Source organism: Scyliorhinus torazame, chromosome 16 (genome assembly GCF_047496885.1).
Source record: "Scyliorhinus torazame isolate Kashiwa2021f chromosome 16, sScyTor2.1, whole genome shotgun sequence".
NCBI classification, from domain to species: Eukaryota; Metazoa; Chordata; class Chondrichthyes; order Carcharhiniformes; family Scyliorhinidae; genus Scyliorhinus; species Scyliorhinus torazame.
Window position 1 is genome coordinate 138,161,196 of NC_092722.1, and position 19,568 is coordinate 138,180,763.

The window sequence follows — 19,568 nt, forward strand, 5'->3', positions numbered from 1 at the left end:
GTTTAAACAGTCCCAATCTCTGTTTCAATAGGGTTCCAATTCATAAGCAGCCTTTCCATTATTACCCTCCAAACTGCGTGTGACTTTAAACAGAGATGCTGAAGAACTTCTCAAATTCTTCTTGCCAGCTGACGTGCACACCCTCCCACGCTCATTAGAAAATTTCCTCTTTTTTATGACTGAATTGTGCTGCATTTCCCTTTTGTTCCCAGCGTAAGATGTGGCTTCTTTCAGGACGGCATTTTCTCCTTCTGACTTTTTAAATGAATTGTATCCCCATTCTAGCCTCCACTATAATGGGCATAAACAGCAGTGGTAACAATGCACTTTCAGGATAAACACAGCTGTGATGGCTGTGATTACATGAATAATGAGCTTGAAATCTGCATTATCTCAGTGGTGACAAAGAAGCACCAATTACAAGTAGTACAGTGGCTCCAGCAATTGATGCTGATTAGGTGTTTGGGGCAACAAGGCATTGAAGTGATGTTTGCTCTTCAGTTCTTTAAAGCAGCAATGAAACAAAGGAGGCAAAACCTGGCCCTTTACAAAGCTTGAACAGATTTGCTCAGAAGTAATAAATAATAAGTAATAAAATCAGTTTGAGTACCCCACAAAGAACCATTTGTACATCCTGACCCCAGACACCTATGCAGCTTCTGACCCCCACCTGCTCTTAGAAGGAATACCATCAAACCCATCAGGAATATCCCGCAGTCTCCAAGAATCAAAGCAATCCAGACAGAAAAAAAATGAGTGGAGCATTACAATTCTATTATTGTTTTCATTTTCTCTGAATTCCTTTATTTATTTATCATAAAAATGCTGTCAATGGGACTGATGGTCAAGGCAATCGTTACAGTGAAGAATTTTCTCACTTTCCAGGACTCGCCAGCAACCAGGTTGCACTATGACTCGGCATTTTGGTGATTTTCTAGGTTGCCTTTAAAGCTTTCTTATGAGACAACTGGACAACTGGTACCGGTGGGAGGAGGTTGAACAGGGGGGAGGAATACGGTATGTGTCAAAGTTGGGACAAGGGTCTCCAAATGTCAGGAGTTCTGACTTCCTTAGATTAGATAGGATGTTATAATCCTGGCAGCCAATATGACAAGTGAAATGAATTGTACCAGTCTCTCCAAGGATGTAAGTGGGCCTTGCCTGAACCCGTGAATAATGGAAAACAGTTATTTAAAATATCTTGATCAATCATTTACAAAGGGTGTTGAAGGTATTGGTGGGTGGGTAATGGGTTTTCCAGCTGCCCAGAGCAGGTGGTTGCCAGAGAGGCACCCTTAGTTGTGCTACTATTTGTCTGACACATGTATAAATCAGGTGTCCTCCCACTGGCCCTGTAAACTCTAGGGGCGCTAACACATCCAATTCTGCTGATAATGCTGGGATTGTACCCCATGGATTGGTGGGGCCTTTGCTTGTTGGGAAACAATCCCAAGTCCAAGGGAGGCATAATGTTGTATAGATTTAATCTCAGAAAACTATGCTGGGCATAAAGCAAAGGCACAACGGCTTTTGTGCTTGTCTCGTTTCCGTGGTCTCTTTTAAAAGACGTTCCACAGAAATGTACTGCTCCATATCTCTGCTCACTCCCACAGTCCAGACATCCTACCTACAGTTTCTGCCACTGAAATGTTCTACCAATTAGAATGGAGCACAAGGACTATTTCCCCTTAGCTCCAAGTGGAAATCCTGATACCAAAATGGATTTCTGAGAAAAACTACAATATTTATCAAAAGGAATCAATCTGAAAACATCTGGATATTCACAGGCAATATTACATGGCTGTGGTAAAAGTCTGAAAATCATAACAATGATTTAGCAGTATATTAAATTACAATGTGCCAAAGGTGCTTTAACATCAGCCATGTCAATGCATTCTGTAAAAATGTTTTAAAATTACAGTAAAGGGCAGTATATGACAGCATAATTGACAACTAATTAAGTAGCCTCAGGAGTAATTAATGGGAGAAATGTCCTTCCACAGCTTGACCAATATGAAAGCGTCTTCTAAGAAAGGGCCACATGTATCTGAGAACAAAAAGACTACAAAAAAGTATTGGTAAAATACACGTTCTGCTCGTCTCAAAATGAGCTCCAAAATGAGAAATACAGGCGAAAGCCACATTCACAACAGAAAACCTTTCAAATCTATTCTGAAGAAATAGTTATTTAAAATATTAAGCTCACCATCTGCGTGTTGCTATTAATTGCCAAAAGGAAATAAAAGCTAGCTCTTTTATAGTTAAACTTGAACTCGGCTGGCATTCGGAGACCAACTGAAATCCCAAAGCACCCTGAAGGCCTTGTTTACTTACAAGTGCAGACTTACAAACTTTTATCACAGTCCAAGCGGTTTTCCAGAGATCTTTAGGCCACACTTCTGGTAGGAGCTGGCTTGCTTTATTCAGTTTTGCATGAGCTTTGATGAACCAAATGGCTTTTTCTTCATTTTGATTTTCACAATTCCTAATTATTTGGAATTTCTTGATTTAAGTAGAGGCTGTGCATTGCTATCCAAAGAGGCTAAAACAAATATTAAATCTGAGCAGAAACAATGAGCTCTCTTGGGGTGCAGTCCTGCCATCTGTATGATAATTCAATGGGCATAAGGAAAGGAAACTGTAAGAAGGGAGTAAAGGTAACAATTGGGATCAATGTGAATACTTATTCCCAACTAACTGTGGTTGGTACTCCAAATCAAAGCAAAACAAGTGAAGAGGGTATTCATTGGAGTGCATACCATTGTGTGCTGTGTTAACTCAACATTGTTACAATTACACAGTATTTCCTTCACATATTTCCCTGCCTGATCCATGCTTTGTTTCTACAAAGCTGGAAAAAAATTTCATTAAGAGCTTCCGTCACGCTAAGGAGGCTTTAAGGCAGTCCACATCCAACAACCTGCTCTGAAAACCCTGCTCACATTTTGACAACTGTGGAAAAATTGCACGTCAGCTGAAGCAATCCACAACATTCTAAAATAATTAACTGCAGTCTACATAACCCCCCCGCCCCAATAAAAACATTATTTTTAATAAATCTATTTGCTCTTTATCCCAATGTTAATGGGTCCGTTAAAAGATTCCAGGATCTGAATCCAGATCCGCATCTTCGCCAAAAAACAAATCAATTTTTCTTTGTGCCATACCCTATCTTGGTGCTGGGTTTCAGTGTAATACAGCCATCAGTTTTTTGAGTTACAAGACAAACTGACAAACATGTTAACAAACTGGGGCAAAAACATTACCCATGCCCATCTCCGTGATGGTTGTCATCCTAAAATCAGTTTTACCTCAATGACTTCCACAGAAAAGAAGGGGAGAGCTCCCCAGCTGTAGAATTCTTGTGTAGACAAAGAATAATGGAAGACATCTGCTCTCCAATCCAAAGGATCTTCTCAAAATTTCAAAGACATTTACTCTTACTCCCAGGGTAAGTGTCGTTCACCATGTCTATTAACTTTTATCCACAGATCTTCGTCTTGCCTTAGTTCATTTCAGCCAATCAATCACAGAATAGACGATATTCAGACATAAAGCACAACCAGGCAGTATGGCAACATTATAATCTGGACTGGCATGTCCAGAGAAGCTTAGTATATTTAGTTCTATTTAATGAATGTTAAACACCTAGAACCCAGTAAAGAAGAGTCAGCCAGTGTATTGGAGGGGAAAGTGCTGGAGAGTTTGTCTCTCTGTTCAACAGGCTTGAAAATAAACCTGAATAAGATAAAGGCTAGATTTGATTCATCCTTTTATAATATGAATTCATCCAAGTTAACATAATGCTGGGCATTATATTGCCCAGGTGTCTGTTTACAGATAGGGTAGATTTACACTATGAAATTACGTGGGAAGTGGTGGCAAAGTGGCATTGTCACTGGACTAGTAAACCAGGAACCCAGAGTAATGCTCTGATATTCCTGGTTCAAATCCCACGACTGCAGATGGTGAATTTGAATTTAATTTTAAAAATCTGGAATTAAAAATCAAATGATGAGCATGAAACCATTGTCGACTGTTACAAAAACCCACCTGATTCACTAATGTCCTTTAGGGAAGGAATCTGCCATCCTTACTTGGTCTGGCCGACATGTGCCTCCAGATCCCCAGCAACATGGTTGACTCGTAACTGCCCCCTCAAGGGCAATTAGGGATGGGCAATAATAATGGCCAAGCCTGTGACGCCAACGTTCCATGGACGAATTTTAAAAATCTGTAGCGTGGGTGTGAAGCACTTTCACTGCAGTTAAGGTTCAGTTTGCATCTAGTACCAAAGCTTGCCCTGGCACTAAAGCAGGTTGAAATGGCCTAGAGGAGGTATTCTCACCCCGATTCACTTTGGAGAGATTAAGGGCAAAATATTCTGGGCCGCGGGCACCAATACCATTATTGCCGCTAACTCTTGCAGGAGTGTCATAATGAGATTTGTGCCGGCGAGATCTCAGCTTGAGACTGTAGTCATCTGAGATGGCCATCTGCAAAGAATGATGGGAATACAAGTTGCAGCTTGTATCTTTGCAAATGGCATCCCAGAAGTATGCAGGAATTCACACCTGCAAATGGGCCATTCAAGGCAATTAAAATAACAATGGGACCATCAGGTCCATCACATCATCTTCCAGACTAGGCGGCACCGATGTCCTGCTCGGAGCCCTCCCAGGATTGGCCACTGATGCCCACCCCAAAAATGATGTGGCAGCCCCTGATTGGATGTGACCAATCAGAGGGTGGAGCCCTGAGGAATTGATTGACATTGACCCAGAAACTGCCCACAAAAAGGGGCGGGGAAAACTCAAGCCAGTTAAAAGACAATGCAGCCATGATTTCTGTCTCTCTTGGATCCGGCTTATGCCAACCCAAGTGCAGCATAACGACCAGACAGACAAGTTCAAGACCAATGATCGCTACCAGATGGATGAGCCCAGCAGAAACAGAGCCACTTCTTCCACCCAGCCACGCAAGATCCGGACAAAGGCCTTGTCCATCTGCATAGAGCCAGTAGTCCTGAAGTTAAGTATATGTTATTGTAGTTGTTAGGTGTAGTTTAACTTGTAGTGTTTTGTGTTGCATGTCGAAGTAATCCTTGTGTATAAATAAACCATCTTTGAACTTGAACTGACTAACTGGTCGTGTGGTCCTTTAATCGATATCCGGTAAAGCCTTGTGGTGGTATCATTTGATACCTGGCGTCTCTAAAGAGCATCATTATTAATTGACGACATTACTCTGGTGCCGATTGGCAACATTATTGGTGACATCTGACGAGACTCGAATTAGAAGTGATTTTGTCACTCCGAGAGAACCCACAAACTTTGTAATCCAATTGCGTGAAAGAGAAAGAACCACAAGTGCAAGCCCATAACGACCAAATCACTGAATTTCAGAAGTGTGTACTAACCTGCATGCATACTAACAGGGATATAAGGTAAACTCGTTAGATTGTGTCAAAACTATCGAGGGAATTGTGAACCGGAAAATAGCTCAGGCCATACCCGCAGTTCAAATCGCCGCCTTATCCCCCTATCCCAAATTAAAGGTAGGGAAAGAGAAATCAAAGTAGTGCAGGAGAAATTAAACGATAGGAATCAGAGATTAACGGTAGGAAACAGAGATTAAAAGTAGAGCAAGAGAGATTAGAAGAATGGCCACAAAAGCGATGGAACGTTTAATGAACCCACAGGAACCCGAGGTCGCAGTGACCAACAGAGCAGAGCAGTGCCCCATATGGGAAGAAGAGTTGAGGAAGTATTTAAAGGGGAAAGGATGGTCCCTTTAGCCCGATTTTTGTTCAAATGAAGAGTCAGGTCCAGGAAGCATAGGACAAACTTGGTAGGTCAACCTAACCGAGGTGCATAAGAAAAATGCAGCGAAAGTGCGAAAGCCGATGGCAATAGTGTCCTGTTTGGCACAGTTGCGAGGCACAGAGGAGGTCGTGAGGACGCTCCGCAGGCAACGAGTTGAGAAAGAAGAGAAGAATGAGGGAAACAATAGTGAAAGTGAAAAGATTATTGAGCAACTCCGGGATCAGTTGGCAGCTAAAGATAAAGAAATGGCTGTTGTCAAACGGGCACACCAATCTTGTTTCGTTCATCTTAGCAGCTTTCAGACCCAGTACGATAAAGCCTACCAAGATACACAGCGTGCAGTCTTGGCACGAGAAGAGACACTACAGCAGGTAGCACAGTTAAGGAGACAATGCGCGGATTTTAAGGCAGCTTTACGAGTGCTCCATATTCCACTACAGAACAAAGACAGAGCACAGTAGACCACGCGAAATGTAGACAACAAATGGAGGAGTTGCCGTCACTGCTTTCAGTGCAAAATGAATTTAGAGATACTTTTGGACAAAATTTAGATGAGGAAGGTGCCCCCAATTGGCAAGAACTAAATTAAACTGCCCAGAGATATGTGGAGGACACAGAAAATCCCAATAGAGCCCCCCATGCCCCGAAAAGGAAAGCACCCGCACCACTGGCTGCACAGGCAGCACCCAACCCCATGAATCCGGTCACCACACAGCGCAAGTCATCGGATCGGGAGGAGCCCGATTGCGTTTACACCACCCCATTATCCATCACCCATTTGAGAGATGCCTGCGCTAAAATTGATCCATTGGAATCCACCGCAGACCCGCATAATTTATTTGAGAAAGTACGCCAACAAAAAGTTAAGTATGGCCTAGACGAGAGAGAGGAAGTCAAACTCATAGTTATGAGCCTTAGCTAGTCTGTCAGATCAGCTTTGCCAGAACGCCAGAATGTAGCAGGAGGAACCCTACAGGAGATGAAAACAGCCATTTTAGAGCCAATCGGGTATAACAAAGGAGTTGAGGGTTCAAACCATTGGAGGCAAAAGAAGGGAGAGCATCCAACCGCATTTGCAGGTTGCCTTTGGATCCATTTTAAAGCAGTACTTAGGGATTTGAACCGCGCTCATTTAAATGAGGACGACACCACTTTAGTCTCGCATGCCACAGAAGCAGGTCAAAGGGCTTGTGTGAATTACGACCCCGCAGGCCACACACATAATGAAGTTTGGGTTTTGAAGCGACTCTCCAGAGCTTGGGAACAATCCCTACACAGACAGGCAGATCAGGAAAAGAGAGAAGCAAATATGCACCCAGTTAGAACTAACCAGGGACCCGCATGGATAAACGAGGGTAGAGGAGAAGTCCAATATCCCAGGGAACCGTACCCAAGGGAGCAATACACCAGAGAGCATGCTCCACCTTACGTGCCCCGGGGGTCATGTTACAACTGTGGGCAGTCAGGACACTTCACCTGAGATTGCAGGAGACCCCCACCAGCTAGACTAGCCCCCAGATATGAAAGAGAACACCACCCACAGCAACTGCAAGGTCCCAGCTGCCTCATGCAAACTGGGAGCGCTTACCCGCCACTTCTCATGGCAGGGACACCTCAGCAAGGCCACTTCATTTTTGTTTCTCTCCTCCTTCCTCTCTTCTTCCGTCACACTACACCGACTCCATATGCTAGTTACATCCCAGGCCAAATGTGATTGCGGCTAACAAATATATAAAACTGGCCGCCCTAAAACTCAGCTGGTTATGATAAGCGTCAACCTCCCATGGTTTTGATTTAAGAAAGACTGGTCGAAGAAATTGTCCACCCACTACAAGCATCGACCACAAGCTGCAAAAGTCTCTGGGCGCGATTCTCCACTCCCACGCCGGTTGGGAGAATCGCCTGGGCCGCCAAAATTTCCGGGGACGCCGGTCCGACGCCCTCCTGCGATTCTCCCAAACAGCGGGAGCGGCCCGGTCGTGTTTCGCGGGCCGCATGCCGCAGAATCACCGGAGACACCGAAAATGGCAATTCTCCGGCACCCCCGCTATTCTGAGGCCTGGATGGGCCGAGCGGCCAGGCCAAAACGGCGGGTTCCTCCCGGCGCCGTCCAAACCTGGTCGCTGCAGTCGTGGGCGGTGCGTGAACGCTGGGGGGGCGGACTGAGGGGGGATCCTGCACCAGGCTTTACCTGGAATGTGGGGTGGCCCGCGATCGGTGCCCACCGATCATCGGGCCGTCCTCTCTGAAGGAGGACCTCCTTCCTTCCACGGCCCCGCAAGATCCGTCCCCCATCTTCTTGCGGGGCGGACTTAGAAAGGACGGCAACTACGCATGCGCGGGTTGGCGCCGGCCAACCCGCGCATGCGTGGATGATGCCCGTTATGTGGCATCGGCCGTGTCATCTATGTGGCGCCGCTTTTACGCGGGCGACAAGGCCTGGCGCGTGTAGATGACGCGGCCCTGATCCTGGCCCATTGTCAGGGCCTGAATCGGTCGGGACTGGGGCCGTTCCGCGCCGTCATGAACCTCGGCGGCGTTCACGACGGCGCGGCCACTTCGGCGTGGGAGTGGAGAATCCCGCCCTCAGTACTTAAAACATTTGCATTTCTTGTCTCTCCAAAATGGTATTTCAAAAGAAAACGAGGGAGTCACACATGGTGACGATCAGAATGGGTAATTGGAGTAAAGAGAGAAAGACTAATAAAACGAGATATTAACCAAAGATAATAACAGATACTATGCTTGCACCCCCAGGAATACATGGAAAATGGAAGACAGAAAACAGGATGAAGCAAGGACTGCTGACATGCATTTGGATCATCGCTAGACTTCTGCAACTGCGCGCGCAATGGACTATTTTAATGTACACCACACCAGGACGGACACTACCACACAACATGACACCCCTAGCCCGGACACCACCCAGTCAGCACGGTAGCATTGTGGATAGCACAATTGCTTCACAGCTCCAGGGTCTCAGGTTCGATTCCGGCTTGGGTCGCTATCTGTGCGGAGTCTGCACGTCCTCCCCGTGTGTGCGTGGGTTTCCTCCGGGTGCTCCGGTTTCCTCCCACAGTCCAAAGATGTGCAGGTTAGGTGGATAGGCCATGATAAATTGCCCTTAGTGTCCAAAATTGCCCTTAGTGTTGGGTGGGGTTATGGGGATAGGGTGGAGGTGTTGACGTTGGGTAGGGTGCTCTTTCCAAGAGCCGGTGCAGACTCGATGGGCCGAATGCCCTCCTTCTGCACTGTAAATTCTATGATATTCTACCACACCACACACCAAAGACAGACACCGAAACCCCCACTTGGTGCAAAAACATTGCCAATTGGAACCCCCTTTCATACACAGTAGAGGCCCCTCTAGCAATTGCAATAATCTGCAGTGTCATTCAGACACTTCGTCTCCGTAAATGGCGAGCAAAAGCCTCCCGGTCACCGATATATCCAGTTCGACACCCTTTTTTCGGCATTCAACAAAACTGAATTACCTGCTGTAAGAATTATAAACATGTACCTCTGTAAAGTTTGCTACATTAAGTAGAATGTAAGGCTGCTGTTTCAAAATGTTTGTACTGTACATACGTTCTTTTTCATATTTACCAGCAGCATAAAGAGTAGTTTAGATAGTGTTAGTTCGAGATTCAACTGTGCGGATAAGTTAAATACTTAATTGTGAAATGTTTGCAGTGACCCATTAGAAATTAGTAATTTGTGATGTGTTAATAGAATTAGGTAAATGCCCCAAAATATAGGACAGAGTAGTGTAGAACCTGTCCTTGACCAAGGGTGGCCGGCACACCAAGGATGATAAGGAATCAACAGTGTAATCCACCATGCTTCGCGTTCAGGATCAAGAGGACGGGATGTAGCCATATGAGATGGCCATCTGCAAAGAATGATGAGAATTATGGCCAGGTTTGGGACACAGACAAGCTACAGCTTGTATCTTTGCAAATGGCAGCCCAGAAGTATGCAGGAATTCACACCTGCAAATGGGCCATTCAAGGCAATTAAAATAACAATGGGACCATCAGGTCCATCGCATCATCTTCCAGACTAGGCGGCACCGAGGTCCTGCTTGGAGCCCTCCCAGGATTGGCCACTGGTGCCCACCCCAAAAATGATGTGGCAGCCCCTGATTGGATGTGACCAATCAGAGGGTGGAGCCCTGAGGAATTGATTGACAGTGAGCCAGAAACTTCCCTCAAAAAGGGGCGGGGAAAACACAAGCCAGTTAAAAGACAATGCAGCCATGATTTCTGTCTCTCTTGGATCCGGCCTATGCAAACCCAAGCAGCATAACGACCAGACAGACAAGTTCAAGACCAACGATCGCTACCAGATGGATGAGCCCAGCAGAAACAGAGCCATTTCTTCCACTCAGCCACGCAAGATCCGGACAAAGGCCTTGTCCATCTGCATAGAGCCGGTTGCCCTGAAGTTAAGTATAGGTTATTGTAGTTGTTAGGTGTAGTTTAACTTGTAGTGTTTTGTGTTGCATGTCGAAGTAATCCTTGTGTATAAATAAACCATCTTTGAACTTGAACTGACTAACTGGTTGTGTGATCCTTTGATTGATATCCGGTAAAGCCTTGTGGTGGTATCATTTGATACCTGGCGACTCTAAAGAGCATCATTATTAACTGGCGACATTACTCCAGTGCCAATTGGTGACATGACCTTCCCATTTTTTATAAAAGTGAGGGCAGAAACCTGATCACCACTAATTTGCATGCATTTTAATATTCAGAAGGACTTAATGTTGTTGCTTCTGGAGTTGTCAGATGTTCCCAGCCGCCGGCGCGATGTGACGCCGACAAGAATCACTACTGGTTTCCAAAAACAGAAACTAGTCGTGATGACTACACTGGGAATTTAAGGTGAATATAACCCGATGGTGAGGGACATGACCAGGTTGCATTGCCAGGTTGGCAGTGCCTGGGGTGGGTCCAGGATACGGCGCTGCTAGCAAACCCCATTGGGGGAGCTCCCATTATGTTTGGAAGGGTTGAATGGGGGTTGGGAAATGATGGGCGTGGGAGGGGGTGGTTGTACTGCATGACGATGGCTGGGGAGCGGCTGGGGGGGATGCAGAGACCTAGAATGGGTGAGTTCCTCGATACGGGTGAGGGTGGGGGTTGAGGGCTGGGCCACCCTGGTGCCTGCACTTTGAGATCGGGTCATCCTTTAAAAATGGCACCCTGATCGCTATGTAACATGGCTTTCTGGCTCTTTGATACCCTGCCTGCAAAACACGCTCCATGCTTTTTTGACAAGCGTCAGAAGATCTGGGGCGTCATTCCCCGACCCCCCGCCGGGTCGGAGAATGGCCGTTGGCCGCCGTGAATCCCGCCCCCGCCCCCGCCGAAGTCTCCGGTACCGGAGATTGGGCGGGGGCGGGAATCGGGCCGCGCCGGTTGGCGGGACCCCCCGCTGGATTCTGCGGTCCGGATGGGCCGAAGTCCCGCCCAGAAATTGCCTGTCCCGCCGACGTAAATCAAAGCTGGTATTTACCGGCGGGACCAGGCGGCGTGGGCGGGCTCCGGGGTCCTGGGGGGGGGGCACGGGGCGTTCTGACTCCAGGGGTGCCCCCACGGTGGCCTGGTCCGCGATCGGGGCCCACCGATCCGCGGGCGGGCCTGTGCCGTGGGGGCACACTTTCCCTTCCGTCTCCGCCACGGCCTCCACCATGGCGGAGGCGGAAGAGACTCTCCCCACTGCGCATGCGCGGGAAACTGACAGCGGCCGCTGACGCTCCCGCGCATGCGCCGCATTTCCGCGCCAGCTGGCGGGGCAACAAACGCCATTTCCGCCAGCTGGCGGGGCGGAAATCCCTCCGCCGTCGGCCTAGCCCCTCAATGTTGGGGCTCGGCAGCCAAAGATGCGGAGCATTCCGCACCTTTGGGCCGGCGCGATGCCCGTCTGATTGGCGCCATCTTTGGCGCCAGTCGGCGGACATCCCGCCGTTGGGGGAGAATTTCGCCCCTGGAGTGAAAACCTGACTGTTTTGGGGGAGGAACACAGGAAGAAACATGGTTGTTTTCAGTCAGAACTTGACTGTCATTTTTCAGGAAAATACCAACCTAAGTCAGTCTGTTTGCAAGCTTGTGTTACATTTGATCCCAAGATGAGTTTCCAAACTTATATTTGCACCATCACTAACACTGACTATTCCCACCTCTGTAACACTGCCTGCCTGTGATCCCTTGTTGTAGACCCCAAGCCAAGGGAAACAATATCACTGCATCCAGCCTGCCCAGCCTTTCAGAATTTCAATCAGATCCGATCTCATCCTTCTAAACTCCAGTGAATTCAGGCCCACTCAACCCAATCTCACCTCATACGACAATCCTGCCCTGCCAGGAATCTCGTGAACCTTTGCTGCACTCCCTCTATGACAAGTATATCCTTCTTTAGATAAGGTGCAATTTACTGGCCACGTCCCGCTGGAATCAGGTCAGGATGCAACCGGTAGATCCCGGGAAAGGTCTTTCCCAGGATTGCTGACAGCCGTTACGCCTCTTGAGATCTAACGAGATCTCGCGAGACGTCACAATCTGCATCCTGCCCCCAATGGGCGGGGCCTAACTTGCATAGCTCAAAGAGCTTTAAAGCTCACTTAGCCATGCTGCCGCCAGATTGAACGGCCACCGGGCATCTATTGACCTCGCCGAGGAAACCCCAGCCGGGCACCGTTTAGCACTGATTTCCACAAACGTGGACATGTGGATGGCATTTGGGAGATCTCCCAGGCGATTGGAGTCCCCAGGGTGGTCGCCCTCTGGCCAGGCTGGTGTCCTGGCATTGCCACGGTGCCCAGCTGGCACTGCCAGGCTGGCAGGGGCACTGTCAAGGTGCCAGGCTGGCAGTGCCAGGGTGCCAGGCTGGTATTTTGCTCATGCTGGGGTTCAGGCCTGGGGGTGCCCTACCGGTTTGTGCTGCGGTGCGGGGTGCCCCAGGACCCTCCAACAGGTGGGTTGGGGCATTGGGGGTTGTTGGTCGGGTCAGGGGGTCGAGAGAGCTCTTCAGTGCAGGAAATGTGGCTGTGCAGCCTCAGCGGGCCATTCCCCACCGGGGGCTGGAAAAAAACCTAGAGTGCCGTTCGATAGTGGAATTGTTCCCGGTGCTACAAGCGCCGCAAACAAACTCTCGATTCCCACCCAGGGACTCTTGTTTTTAGTTAAATAATGCCGTATATTCCAGGTGTGGTCTCACCAAGGCATGTACAGATAAACAAGACATGTACAGATAAACAAGGCATGTACAGATAAACTCTCAGCTCATCTGTTTCTGAAGCCACCACTCATGTCCTTATTACCTCCAGATTCTATTTCGATGTACTCTGGTCTCCCACATTCTACCCTCTGTAAACCTTCAGTAATCCAAAACTCTGCTGCCCAAGCTGCAACTCGCAGTTCCCAGTGAAGCAATGCCTTGACTTTACACTTTTTATCCTCGGGCAGGATTTCTGGCCCCCTTCCCTGGCACGTTTTTGTGTGGTGAAGACAGTTCACCATTGGACGGTGGTGGGATCTTCCAGTCCTGCCAATGTCTTTAGCGTTTTGCATAGATCGCCTGTCCCGCCATTGGGGAACCCGCCACACCAGGGGTCGCCTTCGGCCCGATGATTCCGCCAGCGGGAAAGGCCAGAAGATCCCAGCCTTGTTTTCAAACCCCTCCATGGTCTCGCCTTCCCCTAGCTCTGTAACCTCCTCCAGCAGCAACGCCAACAATGAATCCTGGCTTAGCCTGCGGCATCGAAAGCCCAATAATGAATTAAAACAAGGTTAATTTACATTGAATCTGAACTTAAACCTGCCAGTAAAAGACTTAAGTGGGAGTGGAATCATCCTCAAAATACAAAGTACTTGCCAATAACTGTTCAATAAATGGCACATTCAGAATCATTGCCCTTATTTCTTTTTCTTTTTTTTTCCAATTAAGAGGCAATTTAACGTGGTCAATCCACCTACCCTGCACATCTTTGGGTTGTGGGGGGTGAGACCCACGCAGACACAGGGAGAATGTGCAAACTCCACACGGACAGTGACCCGGGCCAGGTCAAACCTGGGTCCTCGGCACGCTCTAATTTCTAACAAGTTCACTTGCCTTATTTTGAACAGCAGATAGATACTACGAAGAAGAGAATGCTTTGTTTTATGATTTTTTTCAATATACATTTTGCGTACCCAATTCATTTTTTCCAATTATGGGGCAATTTAGCGTGGCCAATCCACCTACCCTGCACATTTTTAGGTTGTGAGGGCAAAACCCACACAAACACAGAGAGAATGTGTAAACTTCACACGGACAGTGACCCAGATCCTGGATTGAACCTGGGACCTCGGCGCCGTGAGGCAGCAGTGCTACTCACTGCGCCACCGTACTGCCCTTTTAGTTCTATGAGGACAGATTTTGATTTGTATTGCAGCACTCTGCTAACATTTAAATAATGCGGCCCAGTCCTCATGCGTTCTTAACACCCAGCATTTCAGACAATTGGTGAAACCACCTGCACTGAATAAAATCCACTCCTCATCCATATAAAAGAAATGAGTGAACAAATTGATAAGATGGCTTTCGTGAACATTTGGAAACGTGGAAGGAAAGTTACTGAAACAATTTCAAAAATTTGATATGAATGCTAGAAATGTTCATTCTATCAAGCTAATCAGTTATTTAACTGTATATAAATACTTCCACGAATTTATACTTGCCTTTTTCTTCCACAACATTTCTCAATATTTGTGCTTTTTCACATTTTCTGTTAATTATTTTGTCCTTAATTTCTCCTTTTTTCAAATAAATTTAGAGCACCCAATTCATTTTTTCCAATTAAGAGGCAATTTAGTGTGGCCAATCCACCTACCTTGCACATCTTTGGGTTGTGGGGGCGAAACCCACACAAGTGCGGGGAAAATGCGCAAACTCCATACGGACAGTGACCCAGAGCCAGGATCGAACCTGGGAACTCGGCGTCGTGAGGCATCAGGGCTAACCCACTGCGCCACCGTGCTGCCCCTAATTCCTCCTTTATTTAATCCTAATTATTCTTCTTTGATTTATCTTCCCTTTCATCCAGATTAGTTGTAAATGTTCTAATCCCACTACACTCTTATCACTGGGCTAACCAGTGTTACAACTCAACCAGTGACATTACTCCACAATCTACCAACCAGAACAAAATGGGTCTGGAATTAGAAAACCTGCTGGTTCACGATTTGTTACAATTAGAAAAAGTATGAAACCTGTTTCTCTGTTTCTAACTTATTCTACTTAAATATGCTATATTTATGGTGGCCTGCTTTAGTCAGTTGGCTGGACAGCTGGTTTGTGAAGCAGAGTGAGGCCAGGAATGTGGGTTCAATTCCCCTACTGGCTGAAATTATTCAAGAAGGCCTGACCCGCCTTCTCAACCTTGCGTGATCTTAACCTGTGGTGATCCTCAGGTTAAATCACCACCAGTCACCTCTCCCCCTCAAAGGGGACTATGACAATGTGGATATATCATTTAGTTCCATGAGATCTGCATATTGTGGCTAATTTGGCTATAAATACGCTGGTGTGGAGTGCTACATCCAACTCTCTTTTCCTCAAGAATTTTTATACAATACTTTTTGGCCCTGACATTCTACCTTCAACTTTACCAAGAATCTTTCCCTCTTTGAAAACTCAATCCAATTCTTGACTATGCTGTTAAACTAGAAAGTGGAAAACTTTAATGGTGGCAGAACTGGAGCTGGTTCATTTTTTACCCGGTAACACCTACCTCTATCACACCTTTTGAATCCAATCTGAAGTTGAAGTCACCAAACAGGAAGTGTGGCACCTTCTCATATCGTTGGTCTGTAATCCTAGAGTAAAGGATGAGAAATTTATTCATATTTTCCATGCACTTTCAGCTCAGTTGTATTCATTTCAAATAAAAGAACAGTGCCAAGCCACGGAAACAAAAGTAAGTCTCTAGTGACTCCCTGCCAGAAGCATGAGATCGGTAAATTTACCTTTGGAAATTGGACCATTTTGGATAAAATTATACTAAATATAAAAAGTTACATTATAAATTGACAGATTCTCATGATATTGCTCAGAGGAATTTGGGTGGTACAATGTTTTCTAACAGTTGGGTGCCTTGACAGATGATACGCGTGTTATTAGAACCATTGATTTAAAGCAAATAACGCAAAATACATTTTTTTACATGACATTCTGCAGTTTTACCAAGTGCTTGGGTGATTGAATACTGGAACTTTATTATTCTGAGTGCCCTTTATTTTAGTTCTCCTCTTGTATTCATTCTTTTCGTTACCATATTTAAAACTGAGATATGAACAAAGATCAAAGAACAAAGAAATGTACAGCGCAGGAACAGGCCCTTCGGCCCTCCAAGCCCGTGCCGACCATGCTGCCCGACTAAACTACAATCTTCTACACTTCCTGGGTCCGTATCCCTCTATTCCCATCCTATTCATGTATTTGTCAAGATGCCCCTTAAATGTCACTATCGTCCCTGCTTCCACCACCTCCTCCGGTAGCGAGTTCCAGGCACCCACTACCCTCTGCGTAAAAAACTTGCCTCGTACATCTACTCTAAACCTTGCCCCTCTCACCTTAAACCTATGCCCCCTAGTAATTGACCTCTCTACCCTGGGGAAAAGCCTCTGACTATCCACTCTGTCTATGCCCCTCATAATTTTGTAGACCTCTATCAGGTCTCCCCTCCACCTACTTCGTTCCAGTGAGAACAAACCGAGTTTATTCAACCGCTCCTCATAGCTAATGCCCTCCATACCAGGCAACATTCTGGTAAATCTCTTCTGCACCCTCTCTAAAGCCTCCACATCCTTCTGGTAGTGTGGCGACCAGAATTGAACACTATACTCCAAGTGTGGCCTAACTAAGGTTCTATACAGCTGCAACATGACTTGCCAATTCTTATACTCAATGCCCCGGCCAATGAAGGCAAGCATGCCGTATGCCTTCTTGACTACCTTCTCCACCTGTGTTGCCACTTTCAATTACCTGTGGACCTGTACTCCTAGATCTCTTTGACTTTCAATACTCTTGAGGGTTCTACCATTCACTGTATATTCCCTACCTGCATTAGACCTTCCAAAATGCATTACCTCACATTTGTCCGGATTAAACTCCATCTGCCATCTCTCCGCCCAAGTCTCCAAACAATCTAAATCCTGCTGTATCCTCTGACAGTCCTCATCGCTATCCGCAATTCCACCAACCTTTGTGTCGTCTGCAAACTTACTAATCAGACCAGTTACATTTTCCTCCAAATCATTTATATATACTACAAAGAGCAAAGGTCCCAGCACTGATCCCTGTGGAACACCACTGGTCACAGCCCTCCAATTAGAAAAGCATCCTTCCATTGCTACTCTCTGCCTTCTATGACCTAGCCAGTTCTGTATCCACCTTGCCAGCTCACCCCTGATCCCGTGTGACTTCACCTTTTGTACTAGTCTACCATGAGGGACCTTGTCAAAGGCCTTACTGAAGTCCATATAGACAACATCCACTGCCCTACCTGCATCAATCATCTTAGTGACCTCCTCGAAAGACTCTATCAAGTTAGTGAGACACGACCTCCCCTTCATAAAACCATGCTGCCTCTCACTAATACGTCCATTTGCTTCCAAATGGGAGTAGATCCTGTCTCGAAGAATTCTCTACAGTAATTTCCCTACCACTGAAGTAAGGCTCACCGGCCTGTAGTTCCCTGGATTATCCTTGCTACCTTTCTTAAACAGAGGGACAACATTGGCTATTCTCCAGTCCTCCGGGACATCCCCTGAAGACAGTGAGGATCCAAAGATATATAGTGCAGTGGTATTGTCACTGGGCTAATAATCTAGAAACTAGGAAGATCTGGGGCCCAGGTTCAAGTCCAATCACCACAGATGGTGAAATTTGAATTTAATAAAAACCTGGAATTGAAAGTCTAATGATGACAATGAAGCCATTGGCGATTGTCATAAATGCTCTTTAGGGAAGGCAGCCTTAGTACCACCATCTCAAGACTAATTAAGAATGGCAATACATACTGGTCCAGCCAGTGATGCTCATGTCTCATAAAAAATAAAAATTTTGTGTGGTCCTCTGGAGTGGTGGTGTGCTCTTTTGGAGTGGCAAGGTATTGTTTTCGATGTGGTCCTGGCATACCACTGGGGGAAGTCAGGTGTATTTGGAAGAGGTGAGGTGAGGTGCTCTTTGGGAGAGGCAATCTGGCTTTTAGGATTGTTAAAAGTAGACATGAATGTGCATACAAAGTGTACAAACTCATTGGAACTGTCCAGAGAGCTGCCAAAAGCAACTGTCTGGCTGTCAATACATTTGAAACTCCTGCGCTTTAAATATTTGAAGAAAAAGCTGTGTGGACTGTTAAAAAATCATTGCTTGATATTTAAACCTGTCTATTGACATCAGCCTGAGGATTTCCATGACAGGATTAGTGCTACATGGCTGATTTCACAACTTTCTATTATCACAATGGGGTGCTTGCCATTTCACAATTTAATTGATGGTTAGAAGTAGTTATGGGCACTTTAAAGTGGAACTATGGATGAAATGAAATGAAAATGAAAATCGCTTATTGTCACAAGTAGGCTTCAAATGAAGTTACTGTGAAAAGCTCCTAGTCGCCACATTCCGGCGCCTGTTCGGTGAGGCTGGTACAGGAATTGAACCGTGCTGCTGGCCTGCCTTGATCTGCTTTAAAAGCCAGCGATTTAGCCCAGTGTGCTAAACCAGCCCTAAACCAAGGCTGGTTTTTATAAAGGAATTAAGCACTTGAATGAAATGTTATTTTTTTAAAGGTTTAAGTGCTTGAAACAAATTTTTGGTTTCATAAGGGATTAAGCACTTGAATAAACATTTTAATAAGGAATTATGCAGTTGAAGGAAAGTAAAAATAGTGAATGGGTTTTTCGATCAGTATGTGTACTTTTTAAAAATAAAGTCTGCAAGAGATTCTTAGGCCTGTGTTTTCAATGGGCTAAGAGTCCTTTAATAATGGTAGACAGGTCTCAAATCCAGGATCCCCAACCCCATTCCCAGGGTTTCCAATGTTCAGACTGGTTCTGGTCATGAGCCCACAACCTGCACTTCTGAACTGGCTGGCTCCATTTTGGGAATAGGTATATCCTAGACTTCAGCAAATTTCATGGAGTCAGGCCAGCTTTTCAAAGACTTGTGGTTCACAGCACCTCAGAGACGTCATGGACCGCAGTATGGATGAGGGAACCGTTTGACAGGTAAATTCAAATGGTCCTCCTTATGCCCCCTATACCAACCTATGCCCAGTGACTCACCCCTATGCGCCCAAGCCTGGCTGTGCCACCCCCTAACTGCCCGTGTCTGCACGTACTTGCTTTGGCAAGGTATGGTGCTTTACCCACCCCATGCCTCCTCACACTGCATCCCTCTCCTTCCATGCCTATTCAGCCACTATACAGTGTATAAGATAGAACCAATGAACCCTATTGTGACAATAGGCAATAATCTGCCCACTGACACTCAGTTTGGGTTCCGTCAGGGTCACTCATCTTCTGATCACATTACAGCCTTGGTTCAAGCATGGACAAAAGAGCTGAACTTCAGAGGTGAGGTCAGAGTAACTGCCCTGGACATCAAGGCAGCATTTGATCGAATATGGCATCAGAGAGCCCTAGCTAAACTGGAGTCAATGGGAATCAGGAGGAAAACTCTCCACTGATCGGCATG

At 46.3% G+C, this 19,568-nt stretch overlaps 1 protein-coding gene across 5 annotated transcripts in view; it reads right to left on the bottom strand.

Annotated features, from left to right (window-relative positions):
• inpp5a (inositol polyphosphate-5-phosphatase A) overlaps positions 1–19,568 on the bottom strand; it is a 752,293-nt gene that overhangs the window by 140,786 nt on the left and 591,939 nt on the right. For all 5 annotated transcript variants that reach the window (XM_072479145.1, XM_072479144.1, XM_072479142.1 and 2 more), the window contains one exon: positions 15,601–15,685. In XM_072479145.1, the coding sequence (XP_072335246.1) occupies positions 15,601–15,685 (85 nt within the window). The remainder of the gene's footprint in view (positions 1–15,600; positions 15,686–19,568) is intronic.